This window comes from Limanda limanda, chromosome 20 (assembly GCF_963576545.1).
Source record: "Limanda limanda chromosome 20, fLimLim1.1, whole genome shotgun sequence".
Lineage (NCBI taxonomy): Eukaryota > Metazoa > Chordata > Actinopteri > Pleuronectiformes > Pleuronectidae > Limanda > Limanda limanda.
This window is the reverse complement of record NC_083655.1, coordinates 10823371-10851268: the sequence shown is the minus strand read 5'-3', so window position 1 is coordinate 10851268 and position 27898 is coordinate 10823371. Positions and strand designations below refer to the sequence as shown.

The window sequence follows — 27898 nt, the reverse complement described above, 5'->3', positions numbered from 1 at the left end:
CCCTCTAGTCCTCATCGGCTCGTCGGCTCGTCCTGTGCTCGCACCGCCGGTCCTGGAGCCCCGCACCTCGGTCCTGGAGACGCCTGAGTCCGCAGCATCGGCTTCTATCTGCAGCCTTGCTCTCTGAATGACGGGCGGAAGGTTCGACTTCGACGACGGCGGCACTTACTGCGGGGGGTGGGAGGATGGCAAAGCCCACGGACACGGCATCTGCACCGGACCCAAGGGCCAGGGCGAGTACGCCGGCTCCTGGTCGCACGGCTTCGAGATAGTTGGGGTGTACACCTGGCCCAGCGGGAACACCTACCGGGGCTACTGGTCCCAGGGGAAGCGGCACGGGCTCGGGGTGGAGAACAAGGGGAAGTGGGTGTACCGCGGGGAGTGGAGCCACGGGTTCAAGGGTCGCTACGGGATCCGGCAGAGCCACAACACACCGGCCCGGTACGACGGCACCTGGAGCAACGGGCTGCAGGATGGATACGGGATCGAAACTTATGGGGATGGAGGTAAGATGCTCCTCTTATAGATGAGTGTGTGTGTCGCTTTAACTGCTGTGGCTGGTGATGGTGTGTGTGTGTGTGTGTGCGTGCGTGTGTGTGTGAGTGAGAAGGATGCTCAGACTCCAACAAACACATCAGCGCATGAATCTCCATCTGATGTGATGCGAGTTGATGCTCAGATTGCGCACTGCGGTCAAGATCCATCATGCACCTCAAAATACAACAATAATTTATAACCCCACTGGGGAGAACTGGTCTGGTACCAGGCGCCTCTCTTATTCCATCACAATTTGGCAGCAACCAGTTGCTCCTCTCATGACCAGTGACCAGCACTATGTCTCGTCCAGAAGGAGTTTCACAGCGTTTATCACATCTGATCCCTCACCTGTTATAAAGAGTAACAGGTGAAGGTTCAGATTCAGTGTCTCTTTCCCATTAGAAGCAACTGTTTTTTTTAGATTTTTTCTCCAGAAAGTATAAATGTTGGTGCCAATTCAGCCTTTCTGCAACTGTCAGGACTCCAATACTTGTTTGGATGCACCTTCTCGACACAAGGGGAAATATTAATCCCGACGGATGCAACAATAAGTGTTAAAATAACCCAAATTCAAACACTAGATCAACAATTTGTCCAGTGAGAACATAATCTCTCTATTTAGCCTTGTGGAGTCATGCACCGAACACACTCTTGGACTAGCTATAAACGAGGGGTCAGCGAAAGGCTAATCCCAAAGCCTCGTCCTCACTCGTTGATGCTGATGATTTCGGAGATTGGGTTTTGTCTTGAGTCGGAGCGAGAGAAGACACTAAGCGTGTGTTCCATTATGTCGTTGCATCATCTCCACTAACCGACGCCTTATGGTGCAGGAGTAATGACGTCTATCAACAATTATTCCCTCTCCGACATAATCACAATTCAGGCTCCTCATCATCCGTTAAGCCACGGAAAGTCACCCGCTGGACACTCGTTTGCGATGGGTCAGTGAAAGACCCAATCACAGACCTTTGACCTCACTCATTGACGTTGGTGTGTTCATAGATTGGGTTTTGTCCTAAGACCCGATTCTGATCAAGTAGACAAGATACCAAGCGGCCTAAAGAACACAAGATCTCCATAGTATATTACATGGTCCTGTTGCATGTGTAATTCACTTGCATCATCCGCACTAACAGACGCCGTATGGTCCAGAGTAAATGCCTCACATATGATGGTTGCAGAGGGCCGGGCTTGGGAAATCAGCTGATCCTAGAGGATCTACAGAACATCTGGCCGTCTGACCCGGCAGCATCCTGATAACTTGATCTGCAGGGTCACAGAATTGAACCGCAGCGCCGAGCCAGCCTGTTAATCTCACACTGTTTATCCATCTAAATGCCTGCCCGGGCTGGTATATATCGTTTCCCGCTAGAATCTCAGCATAATGGCATTTTTCGCCGTGCTGGTCAATGAGATGAGAGGGGCTCGATTAAAACGCCTTCCTTCTTATTAGGATCAGCATTGTAACATGACGCTCTGAAGAAGCTACAGTAGGGCAGCACACGCTCATTGGGCTCAGCAGCACCAAATGGGATTAATGAAGTATTTCTCTCATTATGTGACTCATAGCAATTCCCTGTCGTCAGAGGCGAGCGGATGGTGGTGAATGTGCCTACTGTCAGTGGGGGAGTTAGTGGCCGCCTGAAAATAGGCCCCTAGCTGAGTGATTCACATTCATCCCAAGTGATCCTCAGTACCAGTTCCTTAATCAAATCTCTGTGATTGAGTTAGTTATGCTCACGGCTCCGGATCTGAGGGGAAGGAGAGAAAACATTTCATTAGTTGACATAATCTGCTCCCTTACAGCAAGGCTGCTGTGCTCCCTTATGTATTAGCTGATACAGAGAATATCAGGCCGACCAATTGCACAACAGGAATCAGACAAATCGTTGTCACTTCAACCGAGATGGAAATGAATCCCTGATATGACTCTAAAGCTTTTGAGGACAGGTTAAGCCCGTGAGCGTCATCGTCTATGATTTGTATTTTTTAGTCGTTCTCAGAGAGTTTGTGGAAATCCCAGACTGCAGACATGTTCCAGGCTTATACAGAATTTCATTTAGATAAAAGACGCTTTTTTGGAATTAGGCCCAGTGAGACAGACGGTAACCACAAGCAGGACTTTGAAGTTTTCTGAGACTGCACTGTAACTGTAGACCTAGTGGTTCAAAGTCTTTTCACATCCAAGGGGTCACAAGATTAATCTGAAGGGTCTAAAGTGGATTTGCAGGACAAAATAATGTATTTTCTATTATTTATACTACTTTTGTTTCTAATCTTTGCTTGTTTTCTTTGCAAAAACCTGTATAATATCACCTCTCCAGGCTTGAATGGAGCTACTCACAACTCCTTGACATATGCAACATGTCACAAGTGGACAGTTCTTCTTTTAAAGGATCCATGCACTCAAAATGTTTGGACCCACCACTTCAGAAATGTACATTAATTCACTATCACCCGCTGACCCATGTCACCTGTTCCCTCAGGTACCTACCAAGGCCAGTGGATGGGCGGTATGCGGCATGGCTACGGCGTACGTCAGAGTGTTCCCTATGGCATGGCCACCGTTATCAAATCACCTCTCCGTACATCCCTGGCCTCCCTGCGCTCCGAGCAGAGTAACGGAACGGTGCTCCAGGACCTCTCCTCCACCGCAGACACGCCGACAGGCAGTCGCGGCGGCTTCGTCCTCAACTTCCACTCAGACAGCGAGGTCGTCACCGGCAAGAAGAAGGGCCTGTTCCGCCGGGGCTCGCTCTTCGGCAGCCTCAGGCAGCTGCGCAAGTCGGACTCTCGGACGTCCATCTCCAGCAAGCGCAGCTCGGCGAGAAGCGACGCCACCATGAGCCGCATCAGCTCCAGCGACGCCAACTCCACCATATCCATCGGTGACGGCGAGCTGCCAGACGAGGACCTACCGCTGGAGGACCACGTGGACGCCACCACGACCGAGACCTACATGGGAGAATGGAAGAATGACAAACGCAATGGATTTGGTGTTTCGGAGAGATCCAATGGGATGAAGTACGAGGGAGAATGGCTTAACAACAAGCGCCACGGTTACGGGTGCACGGTTTTCCCAGACAGCACCAAAGAAGAAGGGAAGTACAAAAATAACGTGCTGGTGCGTGGAATACGGAAGCAGTTGATTCCTCTTAAAAACCCCAAAACCAAAGAGAAGGTGGATCGGGCAGTGGAGGGGGCACAGAGGGCTGCAGCCATCGCCAGGAGTAAAGTGGAAATAGCAGCCTCCAGGTATTGTGCTTATGTGTGTTCATTCAAGCTTCTGTGTGCATATGGGTGTGTATTGTGTCAACACGACAAAAAGACAAGCCGGATATCCTCAGGCATTTATTGTCTTTGTCGAAGAGTCCGAGCAGTGGCCTGTTTGACAAATATCTCCTGGTCTGATTGTGAGTGGAGTCACATCACAACAGCTCCGACCTTTATTCATCACCAACAGTCAAGGCTTTTGTGTAGCGTTGTGATCATCCCTGGGAAAAGGTTCTGTTTCTATTTTCTATTCTCTGCTCATATCTTTCATTCCGAAGAGAGGGGTCAGGCATCTTGTGTGCGTGTGCGTGTGTGCGTGTGTGTGTGTGTGTGTGTGTGTGTGTGTGTGTGTGTGTGTGTGTTTGAGAGAAAGAGATTTGTGTGTCTGAGAGTTCATGTCCGTGAGCCGTATAGCCATACCCCCGCTCGGGCCAAGTGAGTCTCGTGTGCCCAATAACGATACCTGCTCCCCCTGCCAAGCGCTGCTCTGATGTGGCATCTGCTCTTTAACAGGTGGATGAGACGTGACCTTTTCGTTTAAAGCCGTCCCCCCTACTGGGACACAGTTCAGGGTATGCAGCATCGCTTTGACATCCTCTGGTTTCAGGGCATCAGGGAATTATTAAGCTGAAGACAGTCAGGGTGTGTACAAGCTGTGAAAAGGTCTCTCTGCAATCACACGCTCCTCTTTTCCACGGGCACATGAATTTGCATGTATGAAAACAAGAAGTCATAAAACTCCAACGTACGGATTGTGTTTCGACACAACACAAAGAAAAGTAGCTACAGGGCTCTGAAGCTATCATTGTAATGAAACCGGCCTTAGTGTCTGGAGCCATGCTAGCAGCTCAGTGAGGGTGTACTCATACACAGCAGTGCTTTGAGCTAAATGCTAACATCAGAATGTAAACACCTTGACAGTAATATACTGCTAACATGCCGATGGCTAACTGATACGGTACAACTTTTACCGCATTCACCATTCTAGTTTTATGTGCTAGTATTTTGCTAACACGAGCTGATGATTGGCCATCAAACCGTCAGACAAACTGAAATGTTGACTTGATGATGGCACGAAATGAAAGTCATTTCAATATGACCTTTTGCATTCGTTCTGGAAATCATAGCAGTCCATCCTCTAGCTGTTGTTACGTTTCACTCAAATCCAAAATTTTCAAGGAAATATCAGGGGAATTGAATGTTTTAGGGTTTGTTTGCGCTGCTGTTCGGACTACAGCCCCACCTAAAAATTAAAAATTATTATTAAAAACAATGTGAATATATTTATTTTCTTAATTCAAGTTCTAAATATTTAGTTTTAATTGTGTTTTATTTTTATTTATAGCTATCTATATTAAAGTTTATGGTTAAAACTGGAAAATATTAAACCTCAATCACAATTCCTTTCAATTTCAATCAAATTATTTTTATTAAACATATATCGGCTGATATATTGGATAGGACATTTTTTACGGCTTCAGACCCACACAAGTCATTGTTTTGTTTTGTGGTGATTTTTAATCGGTGTCATTTCAGCATTTTGTTGGCTGATCAGCAATCTATATAAAATAATAGTACACACTCTCATTATACAGAACACTGGAGTCATCGAATAAGTGTATTTTGATATAGCCTGGGCATATCAGAGCAATACAGTAATAGATGTTGCAGACACTATGGATAGCTGGGCTTTATTCTCATATCCCCACAATCTTTTGTGGAGGATATCAGAAGTACATTACATGAGAAAGGATTGAACATGCTTAATATTAGAACGGCTGTTTGTTCCACAGATAAGACCCATGATATTATGAGTCCGTTGTCTGAGTCAGCGAGGGTCGGACTGTAATGTCGAGATAAACCTACCAGGAAAAGAGAAATGGATAATACGGTGAAAGAACGAGCCCCCTGATCTCCTCGGATTGTGCATCAGTGCAACAACTTGCAACAGAAGTAAACACATGACCTAAAGCATGGCGCTAAAGCAGCAACAGAGCAAACATTCACATTTACAAAGTGTTTATGGCAGCAAACAAGCTCCCCTGTACTGGAGTTAGTGATCAAATTACAGGCTGGTCTGTGCTGCTCCATCATGTGCTGCTGGAGAATCATCTCTTGCGCTCTGCTGATTGAATTCAGACATTTTTTTCCCTCTCTATCAAGTGTGTTTGTGTTAGAAACAGGCAGACGGTGACGGTTGTAAGCGTGTTATGTAAGTCTCATTATACAGTGCATGGCGAAAGATGCACTCCTATCGATCCAGCTCTCGTCACGTGACTCCCTGTCTTTGGATGTGGAGCATTCGGCAGCAGATCTGCAGGGAGTGAGGGGGGGGGGGGGGGGGGGGGGCAGAGCGACGAAAAGACAGAGAGAGCAAAGGGAAATGGATTGAAGCGAGAGAGCGAGGGGATGAATGTTGAGTGAATAATTTGGGAGATGCAGCGAATTTGCTGAGCAAGACCATTCTGGGAAGTCTTGAGGGTGGGGATGTGAAAGAAATGGAAGAAATGAAACAGAGAGGGGGGGACACACCTACCCCTCCACTGTGGGTTAGTGTACAGAGGAGTTATCCCATCAGCCTCTGGGGCCGAGCTGATGACCTCATGCTCGTGATCAGCCAATCGATGGCGTTCTCCTGTGATGCGGTGGAGTGGAGTGGTCCCTCATTCAGTTATTTTGCCCCTCTTATCTGAAAGTACGCTCTCCTCTGTGTGTGTGTGTGTGTGTGTGTGTGTGTGGTTGTGGTTGTGGTTGAGGCCTGTGAACGGAGATAAGTGACTGTTAGCACCATTGAAATCTTTACTACATCATGATGCTTTTCACATTAAGCCTCTTTGTCAGGGATCAACAGTTTATGTGTCCTGGAGACTCTGCAATGAACCCTAATGAACGCTGTGATACGTAAACTTTCCTGCACTCTCTGTGCTATTTCATAAAAGCAAAAGCATAAAAAATAATTGTGTCAACATTATCCTTGAAAATCTACAAAGCACACTTGCATATTAGTTTCAACAGCTCATCTCTGGTGGATTGTGTGTTGTTATTCAAATTATTTGTTCTTTCACCTGAGCTTTATTCTCTTATGTTAAGTTGATAAAAAAAATACTTCCGGGGAAATAGAGAAAGTATGTTTTTCCTGTTTAATTGCTCTGTGCTTAGTGAAAGTCAACCAACACCAAATATGCAGGTTCTCTAGGATCAGAACATTTATTCATAAGAGGCTTATTTCATCTGCAGCAATCAGCAAAATGATACTCAGCAATGTGTCAAGGGTTTATCAGCACCTCTTGAACTGCTGAACTTAGGTGGATGTCTGCATGATATGGACAAGCTGCAGTTTTATTTATTTTTTTAATTGTTTGGATGAGACATTCTTTAGGTTGTATGATGTGTGAAATTTCAGGATTATGTTTTTTACTGCAGCCTCTTTTCTATCAAACCATTCATACACTATAAGCACAGCCATCAGGGGAAAATTGGATTCAGTATCTTGCCCAAGGACACATATGAATGAAAGCATCGACCTTCTGATGAGTGGATGTCCAGAAAAAACATGCAGACAAAAATATACATGACAGTAAACCAGAGTTCACTGTTCCTCCTGTTGCTGGTGTTGCTGTTGATAACATTTTTTTAAAGTCAAGAATGATATATGGAATATTTATATTCAGATTCACAGAGTTGATTTTAATATAATCTGTGAGTGTAAGGAAGGACAGAATTTCTCAGCATCATCAGATTTGCTTTTTTTTTTTTACGATGTTGTTTCTGCCGCGGTTTGAATTAGTTATCATCTATTTGGCTTTAGTTACAGAATATTTTGAATGACTGTTGCACTACCTCCGCAACACATGAATTTTCCCTAATTCTGTAAAAAGCTGGCCACTCTACACGTTGGAAGAAAAACAGGTGCATACATTTGTACTGTCTCTCTGTCTCACTCACACACACACACACACACACACTCTCTTCTATCTATATGTATTTGCTTTATCAGAACCCCCTCTCACAGGAACGCTTCACACACATACACTGACATGCGAACACTCTTTTGGACCAACACATACAGTCAGAGTGCATGTGTGCTGCTCTGCAAGTGTGTGTCAGTGAGTACTGACTAAATAAGGCAAGGCATCAGTTGGCTTATCAGCACCAGCCAGGAATATATACCCGTCCCACCACTGATATAGCAGCCCGCCATCTCACTCACACTCTCATCTCTCCCAAACGAGAGAGTGTGTGTGTGTGTGTGTGTGTGTGTGTGTGTGTGTGTGTGTGTGTGTGTGTGTGTGTGTGTGTGTGTGTGTGTGTGTGTGTGTGTGTGTGTGTGTGTGTGTGTGTGTGTGTGTGTGTGTGTGTGTGTTTGTGTATCCATATATATGGGAGGAAAAGATTTTAAAAGAATGGATGTGAGAGATGAAGCAGGGTTGCTATCGTTTGGCAAGAGAACAGAGAAAGCGTGTAGTGTGTGTAGTGTGTGTCGGTGCGTGTGTGTGTGTGTGTGTGCATGTGTGTGTGTGTTTGTTTGTTTATAACCTGCTGTGTGATGACCTCAGCCACTCAACACCTGCTCTTTTTGGAGCGCCGTACTGATCAGCCTGTGTTTCACCATGTGAAAACAATAATCCAATACTCGGGACATAGTTTCCCTCGATAGCAGTGACTTCTGCTGGAAACAGGAATTGGATTATTTGGTTTAATGTGTGTACATGCGTGTGTTTTGATCTCGCCGCCGGTGCCAGCCCCCATGGAGGTTTATGAAGTGGCGCCACACACCTTTCTCAAGTGTGTCAAATTTGTCTCTTTATGAAGTGACAAAATGTACAGTAGCAATGAGGCACGAAGCGTACACTGACTGTGACTGCGTGGCGAGGACTGCCAGACGTCTGAACCACGACTCCGAGTAAAGCGAGCCCCGTACATTCATCCCAGAGGCGGCTCGTATTTACAGCAACGCGATGGAGGTCATCATTTACTGCTGACACCATCAAATGCTCGTACATAGAATAATAATGACTTGAGTTATTTCCAGCCGATACGTATGAAAGGTGGCACATGCGTGATGAGTTAGTCGAATGGTTTTTGAATGACCCACATTGGAATCACATGACAGTGTGTAATGTAATCTTGTTGTGTGTATCAGATTTTCATTACATGTTGTCATAACAGCCGGAAAGACGTCAATAGATGAAACCATGGATGAAGTTTGAGTAGCGATACACAAGAAGGCTCGGCCAGTCTTTAATGAGCTGTAAAGTTTCTACTGATGGGTTATGTTTAAAATCATTATCTCATTATTCAAGGATTTATTATTGAATATATATATGTGGACAAATGAAGGCAAATTGTTTTATAAAAATAATGCGCTCCACCAGTAATGTATGTATGTGCATGAGACTACATGTAACCTTTTTTAGTTTTTAATCTCACAGCTCCAAGAGTTGTTCACTTTAATACAGTCCACCAGAATCAAACTTCTCAACAAGTAATATGTTTATTGGTGCAAAGTTTTCAAAAGCTATTTAGAGTCTGTCTCAGGATAAGTAACTTTCCTTTGCTGCCATCATCAGGTTCAAAATGTGATTGTCCAACACTTTGTGGTAAAAAAAACCTGCTAAACCAGCCTCAGCTGTACTTAGCATGTAGTGCTAATTAGTCTATAGCCACTATACCTGACTGCACTGCATCGACAGGAGTGGCCATAGGTTTGAATTTGATGCTGTGGTTTGAAATCTCTCCACAAATGGCACATATCTGGAATATGTATGAAATTATGTTTAAATATCAAATAAATAATGTTTTGAATATAATATTTTATAAACTCTTAAAACTAGTAATTGAGAAGGCCCAAACGGACCTCCATACATTATTCCCATTTTCTTAATGATCGTATGCGACCAGAGTAGGGATTGGACGTTTTCGAAGCTATGAAGCGATTAAGGGGAAAGGTGCAAGACTCTTATTTTGAAACATGGGACAGGAAGGACTGGCGAGTGATCAAATGATCATATTATCTTTCATTGTGCATTAATGAGCGTACAGAGGGCAAAATGATCACAAAAGTCAGTAATGATTGTACATCTGGCAACAGGTATATGTTTCAATTGTGAGTCTGGTAGCATACTGACATTAGCATTTAGCTCAAAGAACCAATTAAGTGCAACCACGCTGAGCCGCTAACACAACCGTGCTGTGTGGACAGCAGTGGCCAGAGGTTTGGGTTTCACCAACATTACACCCTGGTACTGAGGCGTGAAATCTCTCAATGGCACATACTGTATTCATGTGGCTTCTCCAGAAAGACAGGAATGAGTCAGCCAGGCAGAGAGGGGGGAGTCATGTGAAGTCCAAGGCCGTCAGAAAGAGTTTAAGTCATGTAGTGTGTCACCTGCATTCATTAAAAATTCAAAAGTGCTCCTTCAACAGCTGCTTTCACCCACTCCTCCATTTCCTACAGCCTCACCTCAGCCACGTTTGTGAAGAATGGCCTCCAACACAGAAAATAATTCATGCACTGCTTCTTTTTTTTTGTATTTTCACGTCTCTTACTCTTTATTGTGAATGTAAGAGAGGTCAACAGAGGTCAGCCTCAGTGGAGCGGCTTCAATATTGCATTATACACACTGTGATTTTAGATGTAGAGAAAGAACAAATGCAAGTGAACAGTGTTGCTGCTCAGTGAGCGAGTAATCCCTCCCAAGATTCCCCTGCGTGAGTGTGTGTGAGTGTGTGTGTGTGTGTCTCTTGAGAATTTCCCTGTGACGTGACGAGTTGTTACATAAAAATCCCAAATGTCAGCCTGCAGCGGTGTCTAATCACCTGCACCTGCTCCACAGCCGTTTACATCACTCTTATATTGAAATGTTTGTACTTCAATACTCTAACACATGTTGGGATGTTACTCGTGAATGTGACACAGTCTATTCAGTGTTATATCGTTCATGTCGCGCTCTGTGCATTGATTTACAGCCCATAATGCACTGCCTGACCTGCTGTGGAGGTGTCATCACTGACAGGAAATAAACCTGTTAAGTCCTCAAAGTAGCGTCCACAGCATTTAGACTGGGGCTGTAGCAGCGGCTATAAATATGCACTGAAGAGGCAGAGGGAACTTTTACCAATAAAATCAACCTCTTTTGTATTTTAGTGTCCTTTTTATGAGTTATTAGGTATTTCTATTGACATTTAATATATAAATTAAACATTAAAATGCATACAGATAGAATCAACAAATGGTTATGTCTGCCTTATGGAGATTTTAAAATAAAACAACATTAATTCCTCCATAACTTTGATGACACATAGTAAAATTTAATACTGCCGGCTCATTATAGAACAATACTGTCAGCGGTGGCAGCCTAGGAATGATTTCCCTCCTAAAGGTCACTGTACTTCCTAATTAATTCCTCATGTGTCTTCAAAATGCTCAAATAAAGAATGGTGCCAACACCAGAGTTGCCCGTAATCGTCGCCATCTGTTTATCTGAGGCACAAAGAACAGTGATTCTGCCGTTTTCCGTTTGTGTCGCCTGAGGTGACTCTTAATTTTTTTTGGTACCTGCTGTTACGGCACAGTGTCTTTGACCTCTGGATTCTAACGTGCCCTGAAATCTCTTCAGCCACTCTGATTGGCTAGCTAGGCCGCTTTCACTCCAGATGTTCATGTATTGGATTACGGAGTTATCGCTTCTCTTGTTGATTCACAGTATTGCTTTCCCACACCGAATCCCCTCTTAAAGCAAGCGACTACTCTTGTAATCACAAGCATAGATGATAACCGTGCGTGGGTCCGTGATTCATTTCCTTTAGGATTACACAATCTGTTGTTCACCCATCACCATCACCTTTTCTTGGATATACAATTGATTCGATGCAGAGCTTGACCCACACACCATGAGAGGTGGCAGCGCATGATAATGATGTATTATTGTTTATATGATTTTCATAATAATTTACTTTTTATGTTCACTAGCAGTCATGTTTTTTGCACATTTTCCACTCAGTCCATGAAATAGCGAGAGTGCGAGATTGCATCAGTGTTTTTTTCAGCAGTGGGCAGATGTAACCTAATACTAATACTTTCCTTTGGCTTTGCACTAAAGAGGAAATCGATGGTGGTGTGTGTGTGTGTGTGTGTGTGTGTGTGTGTGTGTGTGTGTGTGTGTGTGTGTTTGTGTGTGTGTGTGTGTGTGTGTGTGTGCGTACGCGTGTGTGCAGGAGATTGGAAGAGAGAGAGCAGAGACCATAATTAAAACTGTTCCTTAAGCTCAAGTGGTTGCCAGGCGATGTGACCTTTACTCACACAGGTTCATCTTCGGATGTCGAGCCTCGTAGTTAAATGAGAACCACCATTGAATTGTTGTTTGTGTGTATACGTGTGTGTGTGTATGTGTGCAAGATTACACCCATACAGTGGGCTGTAGTGTGAGGGTTTGTTCATTTGCAAATTCATTAATACAAGCCAAATGCCTGGTTAGACAGCATGCTCAAGTGTCTCTGGTGGTTGCCGTGGTAACTGCCTCACAGCCGTCATCATCGTGTCAGCCGTTTTTTGATTTTCTTTATAAAGTAGCAGAGTGAAGAGGCGCTGTTGATTTCACATTGTATTTGTTCCCCCTTGGAGGCTCGTGGAATCGGTCTGGTTGCAATTGTTGGGTTTACAATTTATGTAAGGTCTGTTGTTATAGAGTTAAAAACGATGTAATCTTCCAAAACATTGCAAATAAATGTCCTTCATCGACACCGATTCCCTGATTCCCAGTGGGCCTCATTAAGGCACTACTCAGTGATGGTCCTTTTCAAGTTGTTATGCAGATTTTGTTTGTGTGTTTGTGTGTGTTTGTGTGTGTCTGCATTACCATTAATTTGCATGAGAGGTAGCTCATTTCTCTAAGGTGTACTTCTGAAGCTTTTGCATGTGTGCGTCTGCATTTGTATATGTTGTGTTGTGTTTGCATAGTATTGTGACAGAATGTTTTGATCTGCATCACTGGGCCCTTGTGTGTGTGTCTGTCTTTGCAACACAACCTCAGGTTCATTTGTATAAATGCTTTTTTTTTAATCCTGGGTCCCGGCAGCGTGTGAGTGTGAAAACACTCAGATGTTGCTTCTATGGCAACACAGTAACTGGAGGTCAGATGATGACGTCCATCTTGAGTTCAGTTTTGCCAATTAATTGATCATTTTTAGAGGTAATGTCGTCCCTAATTTTGCTTTGTTACCTGGTCCACTAATGGAAATGGAATTAACAAGAATTTACATATCTGATAAACATTTAAATCGAGCACAGATGCTCTCTATTCATTTTAATTGACCTTTGGGCCTTGGGCGAAAGTGCAAAGAAAAAGAGATGCACTGATAGAGATTCCTATTCTAGGTTTTGATTACCAATCATACTTTACCATATGTTACTCACTGAAATCATACATGTATATATATTACTTAATTTAAGTTAATCTCTCCATAAAGATAGATTTGTAGCTAATCCATAAAACAGAAACTTTGTATTCAGTGATGTTGTGCACTGCACTGAACTGAACTATGGACTTTATATAAGAATCATGATTGCCAGTAATAACATTAATTCCCATGACAATCTTTTTAAAGTACACAAGTTAGTTGCACGCACTTGAATTCCCTAATATGCTTTATCTGATCAAATTTAAGTTGCATGCAAGAACTGAGTGCCTTCAGAGAAAATAAACTACTCAGGGGGCTAATCATGTAATTATTTGTCTCCTATGGTTGTTTTTTTAGATAATTTTTTAAATATTATATTTGTGTCGATATTAAAAAATGGTTATTGGAAGCCATATTGGTTTGATTCCCTCAGCTTTATCAGTTGCTTTTTCCTCATCCCTCCTATTTTCTCTTTTCCAGCAGTGACAAACAAAAACTGAGGCGACAGTAAAATCTAAATCTCAATTTTCCGCGTTGTGAGGTTTAGCCACCGTTAACCCCTCCCCCTGAGTGTCATTAGCTGTATCAGCTGTGGCCATGTTTCACCGGCAGTGTTGACACAAAGAGCGCGGAGCTGAGGTCTGAATCCCTGCCTTTGCCCTTCACCAAAACCAGAGGGATCATCGCAGCAAGGGATTGTGTGTCGCTCTCTCAGCGCAGCCGTGGGCATTCATATCAGCACTCAGACGAGAGCGTATCAGACCTTCAAGATAAAAGAGCCTGTTACATACCACAAAATGAACAGTGTTTATGATAAAACAGCAATTCAGTGTATGCTTATTCACTTATTCACACACTGAAAACCTAATGCAGGGTCACACAAACCTGTGACCATGGGTTTTTCGATGAAGGCTTGGTGAGGTCTCCGAACACAGGTGGGAGGTCAGCTCTGTTTGTAATCCACAGAATGTCAATTCAGCTTTTTTTTTCTTCTCTTTTTTAATCAAAATTAATTATACGCATTCTTCTTCCTGGAAATGAAGTCTGTGTTTGAGTGAGTTTCCAATCTGTCTCTTCAGCCTTGTGAACAAAAAAAAAGATGAATGCATTGTTACACGATAAATCAAAATCAAAAATGACTCCAAGGCATGAAATTAGAATTAGTTTTCACAATTTTGAAACCAAATAGATGATTTATAGCACTTTCATGCTTGCACGCATCTTTTGATGTCATTTGGAGCCAGTACTGACTCACTTAAACAAACATCAGTGTGAAAAGAGCTGACTCAAACTTATTTGATGAGAACTTTTCAATTTGGTCCATGTCCCATTTATTAACATGGAGGAGGTACATTTTATGACGTATAAGGCAGCCAGCCACCAGGGGGCGATCAATAAGCTTTGGCTTCACTTTTGGGGAGCTGTCATGTCGTCCATCTTTATATATTGTATACGTCTGAGTGCTGAAGGTCACATTGGTAGTTACATAAGCAAAGATAGTATAGTAGTATAGTGATTATTTTCCATTACAATATCAAACACTTAACAAACTGCTTATTTGTGTTTGTTGAAAACACTTTTTAAAGCAAGTTTTTTTTAGCTATTGTCACATTGTGCCTTATTCATTAAGTTCAATTGATTGTGTACCTGCAGGATTTCTCTATGAACGCAATCCTCAGTGTGTCCCCATCATTTCTCCTACGTCTTTTTCTTCTGAAGTCAGACAAGTACATTTGTTATTTAGCCATGTCCCTGCACTTCGCCTTGTGCTTTCCGAACTTGTGTTTTCCATCGTAGCACCCTGCTCCATTTACTTAATTGACTCTACCTGTATTTTTAAATGCTGCTGCAGTGCTCTGTCTATTTGTATTCACCTACTCTGCCAAGTTAAGTTGTTTATACACTGAGCAAAGCCCCCATGTTATTGTAGAATATGAGGAGACTTATTCGGAAAGCCTATGGTTTTGTAGGTTAAGATTAGACAACATTCAAAAAAGCTGTTTAATAGAATAGAAAGGATAAGAGCCCCAATCTGTCAAACCACTCAGATGTTCTGACATGCAAAATGCTTAAAGTGAATTATATATGCCATCAGTTAACATGACCCTGTCTGGATGTATTCTCATTATACAGTACCATACCTCTGTCTCCTGGATGGACTTAGCTTATCTCGTAAGAACAGCCTCTCTGTTTCCCAATTTAAAGCCTCATTTGCTGCAGCCCCAGTCCAGACCTCGGCCCAGGAATAAATCCTGAATAATTTCAGACTCTGTCTTAGCTAACTGCTAACAGTGTTAGTCACGCCCGAGTAATCCTGAATTAGCACCAGCTGGGTTTTCAATAGCGAGGGCATGCACGACTATAAGAGATGTGTGCAGGGCCGGCTAAGTGCTAATTTGTGCAGACTTTCTGTGATGTTCTGCTTTGGACCTGGCTGGCCTGTCTGGGCGAGCTGCACGGCAGTCATTTCTGTTGATATATAACATCCTCTCACAAAGCAGATCTGTGCGCTTAGAGCTGGAGCGGCCTAAATGGAGCATGTTCTTGAAATATGACCCTTGCTGTGTAGTTGTAGTTCTCTCATAAAAGTGATGAAGAGACTGATGAAGAGGCTGATGGAGTTAAAAGCGAATTTGTCGAGTGCGGAGGTTTACCGCGTACGAGGTCCGTTCGTCTTCTATCTTATTTTATACTGTACCAGTCAGCATTACCCCGTCTGGACTGCGGGGGGGGAGGGGGAATAGGTCAGTGAGATGGAGAGATGAGGAAAAGAGAAAGGAGAGGGGGTATTGAAGAAGAGGGGACCAAGAGGCGAAGGGAGGGGTGTGGAACTGTGTCAGCATATGCGAAGGGGACATTCCTCAAATAGGCCATAGCCTGGGGAGTGATGGACAAGGGCTCCACTCAAGGGAATTTGCACACACGACACACACACAAGACAGGCACATAATACAGATACACACTAACTGTAAATCCTGCGGGAGACAAACCTTAAAGGAGGATGCACCGTGCCACTTGGGAGCCAGGGTCTGAAATTTAACCCTACAGTAAAATTAGAGAAGCCGAGATGCATACCTCAGCAGTTCTAAATATCCAGGAGTCTTCAGCGGGGCAATCGGTCTCAATCTCTCTCTCTCTCTCTCTCTCTCTCTCTCTCTCTCTCTCTCTCTCTCTCTCTCTCGCCACTTTTGTCTCTTTTCATCTCCATTCCACTTCCCTTGTTTCTCTCCCCATCATTCTCTATCTCAAAGACACACACTTGCACACACTTGCACACACACACACACGCGCGCGGACACAGAGAGAAAGAGCATCAGCCGCGCTCGCTGCCAAACTGACTCAACACTTTTTCGCACAATTCATTTGTCCCAGTAATGAAACAGCCGTGGATCTCAGCGGCCCTTCATCAATCTCATCTCTCAAACGGCGCTTCGGTCCAAAGAGGAGTCGCTCTAAAGTCTCTGCTCCCTTCTTCCTTTTTTTTCAAAATTTCTACCAACTGTTGTGCATGTGTGGGTTTGTGTGCATCAGCAGGTGCGTTTACAGATTCAAATCCCTTGCCATTATTGGAGCGGCGCCCCTGCAGAGCCCGAAACTAGACATGAACAGGTGTTGCTTTATATTCAGGTAGATGGGCGTCAAGTAGTGAGGCTGCAGAATCTCTGACCAGTTATAGAACTTTTCCAAAGGTCAATTATGAGCTTTTATATTGTAGATTTTTTACCTTGAATCTGTCTTTAAGATAATTCAACAATAAGAATATGTGTTTGTATGTATTTTGTCTCTGTGTCAAAGCATGTCGTGTTGATGCCACTGTGTGGGCTAATCACACAATATCAGTATCTGTTTTTATTAAGAATAGATTAAGTTACTTCTTGTAATGTGAGAGGATTCATTGGTAGTCGGCTGCCAAACAGCACAAAGTCAGCAGCTAGTTAGTGATATTTCCCTCAGGACCTGGACGCCAAGACGCCAGCGTTCCTCAATAGCTGGATGAAAGCCATCAAGACAGAATTTACTGATGCCAGGAAGAAAAACCAACCAACCCTTTCGTCTCCATGCACATGCCCATGTTTTCTCGCCTTCCATTGCACTCTCCTCTTGTCCCACTGCTCTGTCACACCTCTCCTCTGCCCCCATCATTCTCCGCCTGCCACCTCCCACCACCAGACATCCTGTCTGGGAACAGCCGACGTCGCTTCCTGACTCTGTCCTCGACTTCCATAATGCCCGCTCCACGTAAAGGGAACTGTTAAGATCCCCGGAATACGTCGCGGTGCACGCCGTGCGCATTTATGACTCATTCATGCCTCCTTTCACTCGGCTGCACATTTCACACATTTCAGAAATAGACACATGTACGTCCTTGTTGTAGCATGTGCGGCAAGTGGATGTGTGCGGTATACATGTCAGTGGTGTGATGTAACTGGAATGCTTCAATGTCAGCTCTTACATGTTTGTAATAGTTAACGTCAAGAAGCAAAGAATTGTGTGGGTTGTACTTGTGGCTGTTTTTAAATTCTCAAATCTGCAGCTGGTCAGTGTCTTCCAGAGACTTTGCTGTCCTGCAAACAAAGTCCCGAGTGTGTCCTCTGTCCGCTGAGGTCGAGGCGGCAACTTATTTCGGGAGAAGAAAAGCGGTCCATTCTCTCCCGCCGGCATATGGCTCCTCATGCATTTTAATATCTCACTGTCCGAGTCCATCAAAAACAAGAGCGGCCCGGAGTCCAAGGACAGAGGAGCAGTCGGAAATAGAGACATCTGTCCTTTGGGGTCACTCAGACAGAAAGACAGAGGGAGGGGGGAGAGCGGGCGATGAGGTGATGCAACGTCAATAGCTGGATGAAGAAGGATACGGAAAAAAAAAGGAATGAAAAAAGGGGCATTGATTGAAAGGGAGAAGGGATGCTGAAAGAAAGAGGGAGAGGAAGATGGATGAGTGGGGTTAAGCAGGGCACGAGGCCCAGCTGTCAATGCTCACAGTGATACTCGGACAAACCCATCTGGATCCCGGCGGTCCACGCTGCACCGTCATGAATTGTCGGAGCATTTTTTTGCAGTCGTCTCAGTATCTGCTCATACGTGAAGTGACTTATCCGCCGGCTTTAACTGATGCATGTCATGTAACGGCATGATTCGGCCTGGAAGGCAGCAGCGGCATGTTGTCCCGGGGTCACAGGTCTCATTATTTTTTTGTGTTCGCATGTGTCCGCATCTCCTGGTGGAGTTTTCAAGGGATTTGCTAAGCTGGTCACCACCCAGCCTCTGTCTGTCTCACCATGGTGCGCACACCCATAATGCCTCTCAGTGCCAACGCTAAGCTCACATTGATCCCAAAACACATTACTCTTCTGCCTTTTTCTGTTTTTTTGAGCATCAGCATAGCTCAGCAGATGTGAATCCAAGCTCATTCCGGTGTGTGAGCGTGTGGACATTTCTTTTCACTGTAGATGGACGGTCCTAGATCAGGAATTAAAAGTCCTTCCAACGTGAGAATGTTAGAGTTCCCGCTGCCTTTTGATTTTAATGTTTATCAATATTCTTTTGCTTTATACAGTATCAGCCTGACTGGCATACAATACGTCACGATGCAATGCTATACGATACGATACATGTGTTTCCATGGCCTTTGGGTCTCTGCTCCGTCCTGGACCAGCAGCAGTTGCAGTGCTCCAGACTGGATTAAGGTCTTGCTTGGATGTGGCTGCGCTCCATTTGGAAAATCGGGATTTGGATTTGAGATAGAAGCACAGGGGGAGGGATGGGCCGAGTGTTACAGCCCAAAGATGAGGACGGAGAGGAAGGGAGGGATGGAGGAGGAGAAAGCAAGAGAGAGGAATATAACTTTTACACTGAGTTCTTATGTAAATATTTGTAAATATGTGTATGTTTCTATGTTTCATTCTACCACACCGGTTTCCATCCGCCTATATTCTACCCTCTATGTGACTTGAACATTGTCTCGTTTGTGTTTCTGCAGAACGGCCCATGCCAGGACAAAAAGCGAAGCCGCGGACCAGGCCGCTGTCTCCGCTGTGCACGACTCTGAAATTGCCAGGGCGGTTGCCAGGGAGCTCGCCCCCAACTTCTACCAACCAGGTAACCTTTAAGGACAAGCTTCTACGAGTATGTGCTCTCCCAGTAGCTGTAATGTTACTCTCCGCACATACCTTCCCACTGTCCCGGCAGCTCAGCCTGTAGGTGCACTGAAAGGTCGAGGAGTCCAGTCCACTGCGCCCGGTGAAACACAATCCTCTGACTATTTCAAGTGGCCTTATTTGCGTGCAAGCGTGCTAGACAAGGTTTTCAGACGTTGTGGACATGACTGACCCAGAGATGAATTTGCAGGCATTGCTACGAGGCCTTGGGGGGAGGCCCTTCATGGGTGCTGCATTTATCCAGCCACGCCGGTCTTACGTCCACTCCCCTTTTGTTAGCCACAGCATCCCGGAGCAACCAATTTGCCCATAACAGACCACGCTGTTAGGAAATGGGTAACTGCTAAGAGGTTGTGCACGTTGTATGAATAATGTTTGCACAGTTTTAGAGCTGTTTACACAGGCTGGCTCGGAGTCTGTAATGAGCTTGTTGTGCGTGTACAAAAGCAGAGGGTCTTGTGGTTGCGGGGCCGAAGACAAGAGATACTGAGCATGATATCTAACACCACAATGGAGGACTGTGTTTGCGCAGAGACAAAGCTGGAAGCTGACTACTGTAATCTGGATAGGAGCCTTGTCTCTGCTGTCAAAGGCCGGTTGTAACAGCTCGGAAATACTCGCTAAAATTTGCAAGATGTTGGTTTTTTATATATATATTTTTACCGATCAAATCAAACTTGGAGATGGCTCAAAGGTATTTGAGGGGCGGAGAAGGAAAGGGCTCCTGCTCCTGATACCGAAGCAGTTCTCAGCTTTCTTGTGCCTGCAGCTTCAGCAGGCACTCTGCCACACTATGCAGCAGGTCAGCGTGGGCTTACCACTCAACTCTGTGTAGTTCATTTACTAGGTAAGCTGAGTTTTACAAGGAAACGCTGTGCATATATAGTGTGAGATCCTTTTTGGTTAAAGAGCGGTACGCCAGTTGGGGTCAGAGGTGGAACCAAAGGTCAACATCAGACTATAGGAACAATTTAAACGTTTTTTTGATTGTGCATTGATTGATTTTTACCTCTGCCGAAAAGGTTATGTTTTTATCTGCATTTGCTTTTTAGTTAGCAGTATTACTTAAAAACTACTGGATTGCTTAAATTGACGAAACATGGCCGAACCTTATTTGGTTTGGATCTGGACAAAAGGACGGATCCAGGATTTAACACTTTGAGAAAGGACATTTTTTGACATTTTCGCTGATTGCCCAGGGAATGATTGTTCGCACCTTCACGGTTGAATGCACATATTGTAAGTCGCTTTGGATAATGTGTCAGCTAAATGAAATGTAATGTAATGTAGTGATGATAATATTCAGGCATGTTTAGGGGACCGATATCTATGAGTTTGTGTAACTTGGTGCAGCTTGATTGAATTTACAGAGACTATTAGACTTTGGCCGGCTGCACGAGATTCTAGTTTCCATTCCGGGTCAAAACATTGAACAACCTCCAGACAACAGTCAAGCATTTATGGACCAACCAGATAAGACTCATTTGTAGAATCATTTGAATTAACTTCAAACTGTTTTAAAGTTTTATTAGGGTGTAGGCTCTTTTAATATGACTCAAAAGCTTAGTTTTTTTTTATTTTCATTTGCCAAGTAAGATGTATACCAGCCTTTCCTCTTCAACTGCGTGTATTATATTTAGTCCTGTGAGCTAATCGACCTTGGGTCCTCGCCAAAGGCCACCACAAAATAGTGGGTGACAAATAGATTGACAATGGGACCCCATTCAAGCATGTCCCTCCACTAAGTCACAGAAATGGCGCGCCCCGGGGCCAGAGACATCCTGCGGCTTGTTTGTGTTGTGGAAAACAGTGGTCATGCTTGGCAGGTCGGGTGATCTCCACGTTCACAAGTCTGCGCGGAGAGTGTTCTTGCCTTATAAGTCGGATCATGAATGAGAGAGTGGACGATGTCATAATAATGTGGGGCGCGGGGCGATATCTGAGCTGCGGCGTTTGGACGTTGCAGTTATGTAAGCATGCGTCTGGTTAGCCTAGGTGAGCCAGACAGGCACCTGTAATAAGCCAAATCTATTTTCCATTTAATGTATTCCACATATAATCTTATTTTTAGTTTATGGAAGTCTTTGTTTTGTACTATGTAAATTAGATTATTACAGGAGAAGCAGCAAGAGCAGTCTGGGAAATCCAGGATGGCCTACTTTGTGTGTTTATTGCTGGTTCTCTGTTTGTCCTGTGGCGAGTCAGATCATGTTTGAGTGTAAACACGTTCCCCTATTTGCCGATTCCTGGCAAGATCATCACTGAGGGAGAGAAACAGACAGTGTGGTGTGACAAAAAAAGAACTATTTGATTGTAGAATCAAGTTTGTTCTTTGCTGATCACCTTGTCTGTCTAAATGTCAAAGTCAATCCCAGCATTACAGAGAATCTGTGTGACTTCCTCAGCGTCCACGTCCACAGTGGAAATATTCTCACGTACCTTCTTCCCTCCGCTTCTACCAAGTCCTCCAGGGTAACAAACCAGGAGTCTAAACCCCTTGTTGTTTATAATTGGCATTTCAGACTCATAGCAGATTATCACCCAGATTGGGAGTGTACACTTCAAAAGGAAAGGCGGGGTCACAGGGAACAGGACCCTGACCTTTATGATTGGTTCACACACAGCACCCTGGAGGGGCAGCAGCAAGGGTTAGCTGGGCGTGGCCTGTGGCCGTGACGTTAATTGGGCTATACTTGGTGCTGATGTGTGCTCGCCGGGGTCTAATGGAGACATAGCTGAAATCCTTACGCACTGAGAGGAGCCCGGCCCCCACGCTCACCGGGGCTGTCGGAGAGCAGCTGTCCCTTCCTTCAGTCGGTGACTGGAGAAGGGAGGGGGGGTGAAGGATCCCGTCCCGCCCTGTTTGACCCAGTCAAGGTACACTGGGACCAGGTGGAACCATAAAAGCCCGGACCTGTCAGGGCTGAGAGCCAGACACGAGCAGGTGCTGCTTTATATTCACAGCAGCAGGTGTCGAGGAATACGTTTTGAGCCTGTGAAGAGTTATTTTTAAATGTCTCATTACCTTCAAGGATAAAGAATATAAATTATGTGAAGAAACTGCTAATCAGATCCCCGACAGATTTCAAAAATCATTTTCATCTTTGTCATTGTTTTAAAAATGTAAGTAATTAAGTGAAGTTACTTTGAAGGTCTCACTGCAGGAAGAGAAGAAAATGTGAAGCCATTTTCCGACATGAACTATGGAGAAATTGAGTCTGGACATTTTCTGGGCACCGGCGTGGAATCTTGTTGTCTTTCCCAGTTCACTTCTACATGCTTGGCACCTCACTTTATTTATTTGTTTAAGTTTTGCATCTGTCGCATGTTAGAATCGTCATCTACACGCCCACTTGTTCACTGGGAATTCCCCTGCTGTATTCTCACATGGGCTCACTCATTTTACCAGGGGCCTGGCAGGAAAAGTTCCGGAAAATGTCTGAAGCAACTGACCTAGACATTTACATTAAGTCCATTTGGATAATCTCAGGAAAATGTCCAGAGTTCAGTGCAGTGTCTGAAAGCAACATGAGAGACTGTGGGACGTGAGAAAGTGTCTCTTTTTTGCTGTTTGTGAAAGTGTGAAAGGCAAAGCTTTTATTTAAAAACATTTTGTCTTAAACATGGCGCCTAGTCCCGAATATGCAAATGTGTCCGTATCTATTATATAAAACATTTGTGTGTGGTGGAAAACTCAGTAGTGTTTGCTGATGTTTCCTCATCCGGATTCGACTCAGCGTCTTCCAGCGAGCCGTGACTCCAGCAATTACACGTCAGTTCATGTGAGGCCTTCCATGTTTGTCTTTGCATGTGGCCACAAATAACAGGAAGACAGCGATTGCACAGAAGACTGTTTATTTGAACGTTTGTCTATTGGTACAAATTTATGAGTTTCTGTGCTACAGTGATGGATGTAATCTGGGAACACAAGAGAACATGGTGAGACTAGAATATGAATGCGTGAGAAAATACCCTAATACCCTAATAAACACGAAATTGGAAAAATGCTTTTCACTACCACTTGCAATTAGTTATAGGTGACATACAGACTCAGTGAAACACTTGTGCAAACCCTTTTGTCGTAGGAAGATTAGGATTTAAAAATAAGATTTAAATGGCGACAGATATATATATTTCCTACTGGGCCAGAGATGCTACAAGACCCTTGAACTTTGGGGCCAAGAAGATAGAATTATAAAGTACTGTCTCCTTATATGAATACAGATGTACAGTGGCAGCAGATGTGTGATGTTGCTCTTACAGGCACACACACAGACACACACACACACACACACACGTCCACACATACAAACACACATTCAGGTCTCATTGAAGCCCCTCCTCATGTTACTGCTGTTTATCTCATATTAAGGTCAGCTGGGGTTAGGTTGTGTCTTAAACAGCCGACCCGTCATGTTGTGTGTGAGTATAGTACCATGTGTGTGTTTGTGTGTGTGTGTGTGTGTGTGTGTGCTTGCGCGTGTGTGTGTGTGTGTGTGTGTGTGTGTGTTGCTCAGAGTGCACCGGAGCAGAAAATGTCCTATGGATTACCATGAACAAAACTGGCAACCTGCAGCATAAACAAAACCCTGTATTCTAATCATCTCAAATTGACAATGATGAGACTACAGCTAAGCTTGTATTGATAACGATCACAATATTGTTTCATACACATAATTGGAATTCGACAAAGTGAAATTTCAATAAATGCCGTATTCCATTTATTTATTTATTTCTAATCTGACTTTGCGTCAATTATTTTTGTCTTGGTCATGATTAATACGACCCATGGCCTATTTTAGTGGTCCTCTTTGGAAGGCTGCACACTCAATGCTCAGATGAAAGAAACACCACAGCTATTTGGGTAATTGAGTCCCAGTACATGTTCCAGCTGACCTAACAGGATTCCTCGGCAGAGTACGTCTAATAAATCTTCACTCAGTCTCCACAAGAGGATCCGCACATGCTCACATATCTGCAAAACAACCACGCAAAAGTTCCAATAATATCCTGTGGAATGTTCCATTTTCAGAAAATGCCATCTTGCCCCTTCGGTTTGGTTAATGAAATTATGAAAACACTCTAATTTGCCTTTGTGGATTCTGGAGGGTTTGGGGGATTTAACATGTCTGTGGTGGAAATCCTGTGTGTGTGTGTGTGTGTGTGTGTGTGTGTGTGTGTGTGTGTGAGAGAGAGAGAGAGAGAGAGAGAGAGAGACTGGGAGAGAACCATTCAGAAAATGCTTGGAACCCCCTGCAGGAATCCGTCCACAAACACAGCGAAACTGCACAGGGCCCGCCCACGCAGGCCCGACTCTTATTGAGTTATGGTGTGAAATTAAGCTCGGCAGATACATTAAGCCCCGCAGATGTCCAAATGTCCCCCCGTGTCTTTGTAGTGGGTCTTATTGGTCGTGGCAGTTATGCAACAAATTAGGAATGCCATGCGGCTGAAAAATACTTTGGGCTTACGCGTACCGTGGCCCCGAACAGATTACTCGGTCAGGCCGTTTACGCTGGTCTGGGGTTAGATGCACTTGTCCCCTCATGGATTCGGTGTTTGCATAATTGCTCCTAGAAGTGATGAGTGTGAAATCTAAATCAATATTAATTATTTGCCTTTGAATTACAACACGCAATCTTAATAGGTGGCGTGCGCTACGAGAGAGGTCTCGTAAATCCGTGGGATTGATCTCACACATGAACCCTTTTCCCGACCCAGTGACTTGACAAATACTGAATGCGCCAACGTTGAATAATATCTCAGTGTTCGAGCTCTTTAATCTGTGCTCAAAATCATTCCCTCAACATATACAGAATGAAATGTTTTGTCGATAATATTGGGATTAGTATTTGCAAATTGAATTCAGTTGTCTATCTGAGAGGCCGAGGATCCTCTCCTGCTCGTACCATCTGATGCACTTCAAACAAAGCAGCATTGTCCCTGTCTTAGTCACTCTGACACCGTCTCATTCAGGCGAAGTGAGGAAAAACAACAGGCAAACAAAGAGCCTGATGTCACCAATAAATATTAATTCACTCCAGAACAAAGGGGCGGATGAAGTGCAATGTTCTTTTTGTCTCACATGCAAAAAGACATTTACATTGAGATGCGGACTGTATTGTTCAAGCATTAGAGTCCTGCATGAGGTCCATAATGAATCTCAGTCCATAAACTCAGAGACAGTGAAGACAAATCCGGCAGAATGAGCCTCCGCAGACAAAAAGAAGCATCCTTGCTCCTCAGGTTGACGTTTTATCTGTGCAGCCATGTTGGTCTGATGCTGAGTTGATAAGGATGAGCCTGCAGAGGAGGCTTCCTTTGTGGAACGCTGTTTGTGACTCCGCATTAATCATCTATTTCTCGCTGGCTCCCTTCCTCCTTTAGTCTTTGCAGAGGACCAAAGGAGGAATGATTGCATATGTAATGTTGATTCATGAATATTTTATTTCAGAGCGCTGAGGGCCAGATTTAGTTTAAACCTAGCTCGCAGTATATCCAGTAGCTTGATAAGACATTTCGGAATGGCATTAGCATGGTAATGTCATCATTGAACTATGTCTAAACCTCTCGATTCAGGGCACTTAAATGGTGACGGACTACATGTTGTGAGCCAGGTGGTGGCGCTAGTTTGTGCCGCTCATGTTCTATCATTACATTTGAGCTGTAGCGCATGGCTGGTTCTCTTAGCGTAGAGACTGTGAACCAGGCTGGCACATGATACAAGAAAATAATGAATTATAATCATGTGAGTTAAATTAAGAAAACATGAGAAGCAGAGTGGTGCAGGTGTTCCGGTTCGAGTGCAGCTCGGGCTGCCTTGATCTCTCCGAACCCGTTTGAGCCAGAGAGAATGACATTCATTTGTTGTGTCTTTACCAGACCACAGCCTGATGCAGTTAATATACATGTAAGCTTAATATTTGCTCAGGTTGGTTCTCCCCACTCTAGTCCTGGTGTATAAGTGGATTATCTGTGGCGTTAATGTGTGTCACCTCTGTCACCTCTGCAGGTCCTGACTACGTTAAGCAACAGTCAAGGGAGCCAGTGGAGATTAAAGAGGTCCCTGTTGAAAAGAAAGAGAAAGATTCTCCTCACTTCTACCGCAAAGGGACGACTCCTCCCCACTCCCCTGTGACCAGTGCTGGAGGCACACCTCCCCCCTCGCCCCACTCCAGCAAGAAGAAAGGTCACGCCTCCAACAGCACCAGCCGCAAAACCAGCAAAGAGGAGAAACCGTCCCGCAAAACGAGCAAAGAGGAGAAGTCAAGTCAGAAGACCAGCAAGGATGAGCGGTCTGGCAGGAAGCTGAGTAAAGAGGAGAGGCCGTCCGTCCCCGATGGGCCCAAAAGTTCTCACGTCCACATCGAGGCTCCACCTAAACCCCCCAAGGTTCAGCAGCCCACCCCGGCCTCGGCTCCTCCTCCACAGCCCCCTGTGAATCCAGCCAACGGGCAGCTCCACACTCAGTACCACAGTTACTATGTCAAGACTCCTACAAGGGCCCCTCCTCCCCCCGAACCTGAGGAGGAGGTCGAGGAAGAGCCTAGCGCCCTGACCCTGGCACGTATACCCCCACAACCCCCCAAGTCCTATAGCACCCCCACTCCTAAGCCGGCCTCCATACGGGAGAACAAGAGCGACCCGAAACTCAGGAAGCAGGATTCCCTAAAGCCAAAGAGCCTCGCAGACACAAAGAAAGCCAGTATGGAGATTGCAGAAAACGGCGAAGGAACAGTAAGTATCAGGGTGAAGAAAGTTTCTGGAAAAGAGATGTATATTTTAGGAAAGTTGCTTATTTGCATTTAAGGTGGTAAAGGGCTGGAAATCCCTCCCATCTGTACAGAAAAGATCTGCCTAAGAGCACATCCATAACTCAGCCATTCATACATTATGTTTTTAAAATTGATAAAATCCAAATGTGTAAAACATTGATTTGTTTTTGTTATTAGTGACAAAGTGCTGCGCTATTTATAGGATTCTACTCTCAATGGATTTTTTTTGACAGAGCCAAACCCTTTTAATGGTCTTTGTGCTAAGCTAAGCTAACAGGGTATCCTCCAGCTCGTTACCGTGACGATAGTAGAGTTGTATAAATTTCCTGTTTTGTCAATACAGTGAATTATCAGTTTATTGTTGAAAGACACACCTGCCGCACAGAGCTGATGTTGTTGTTGTAGATTGATCTGTGATGTGTCTGATCTTTATCATAATGTCCTGTTTTGCAGGGTCCCAACTCGGTCCTTGTTGCCATGGTAATGCTGTTGAATATTGGCCTTGCAATTATATTTGTCCATTTTCTGACATGATGAAGCTGTTTCTCTGGTAAGTTCCTTTATTTTCCCAGACATCTATAAAGACAGAATCGGCTTTTGTCATGTTGATGTTATTTAACTCAAGTCTTGTGCCGCAATGTATGTCTGACAAGTGCAAAGCAGCTAATTAAATCCGAAATGATCTTCTCTGTTGCAGTAAAGCCATGGCAACCGGTACAGTTGCATCGCCGGCCTTGAAAAATGAAAATGGCGCCA

The 27898-nt window shown here is 44.3% G+C and overlaps 1 protein-coding gene across 1 annotated transcript; it reads left to right on the top strand.

The window, feature by feature from the left end:
* Positions 1-127: 127 nt before the first annotated feature.
* Positions 128-27898, top strand: jph1a (junctophilin 1a). Its single transcript, XM_061094114.1, has 6 exons — positions 128-506; positions 3024-3792; positions 19190-19308; positions 26380-27104; positions 27596-27692; positions 27840-27898. Exons 1-5 carry the CDS (start codon positions 128-130, stop codon positions 27674-27676), a joined length of 2073 nt encoding a protein of 690 aa, XP_060950097.1. The 3' UTR covers positions 27677-27692; positions 27840-27898.

Excerpts from the sequence above, each read along its gene's own strand:
- jph1a (XM_061094114.1), top strand. The coding sequence starts at position 128 with ATGACGGGCGGAAGGTTCGACTTCGACGACGGCGGCACTTACTGCGGG. Across the intron at positions 19,309-26,379 it reads CCCCAACTTCTACCAACCAG|GTCCTGACTACGTTAAGCAA; the intron begins GTAACCTTTAAG and ends TCACCTCTGCAG. Across the intron at positions 27,105-27,595 it reads CAGAAAACGGCGAAGGAACA|GGTCCCAACTCGGTCCTTGT; the intron begins GTAAGTATCAGG and ends CCTGTTTTGCAG.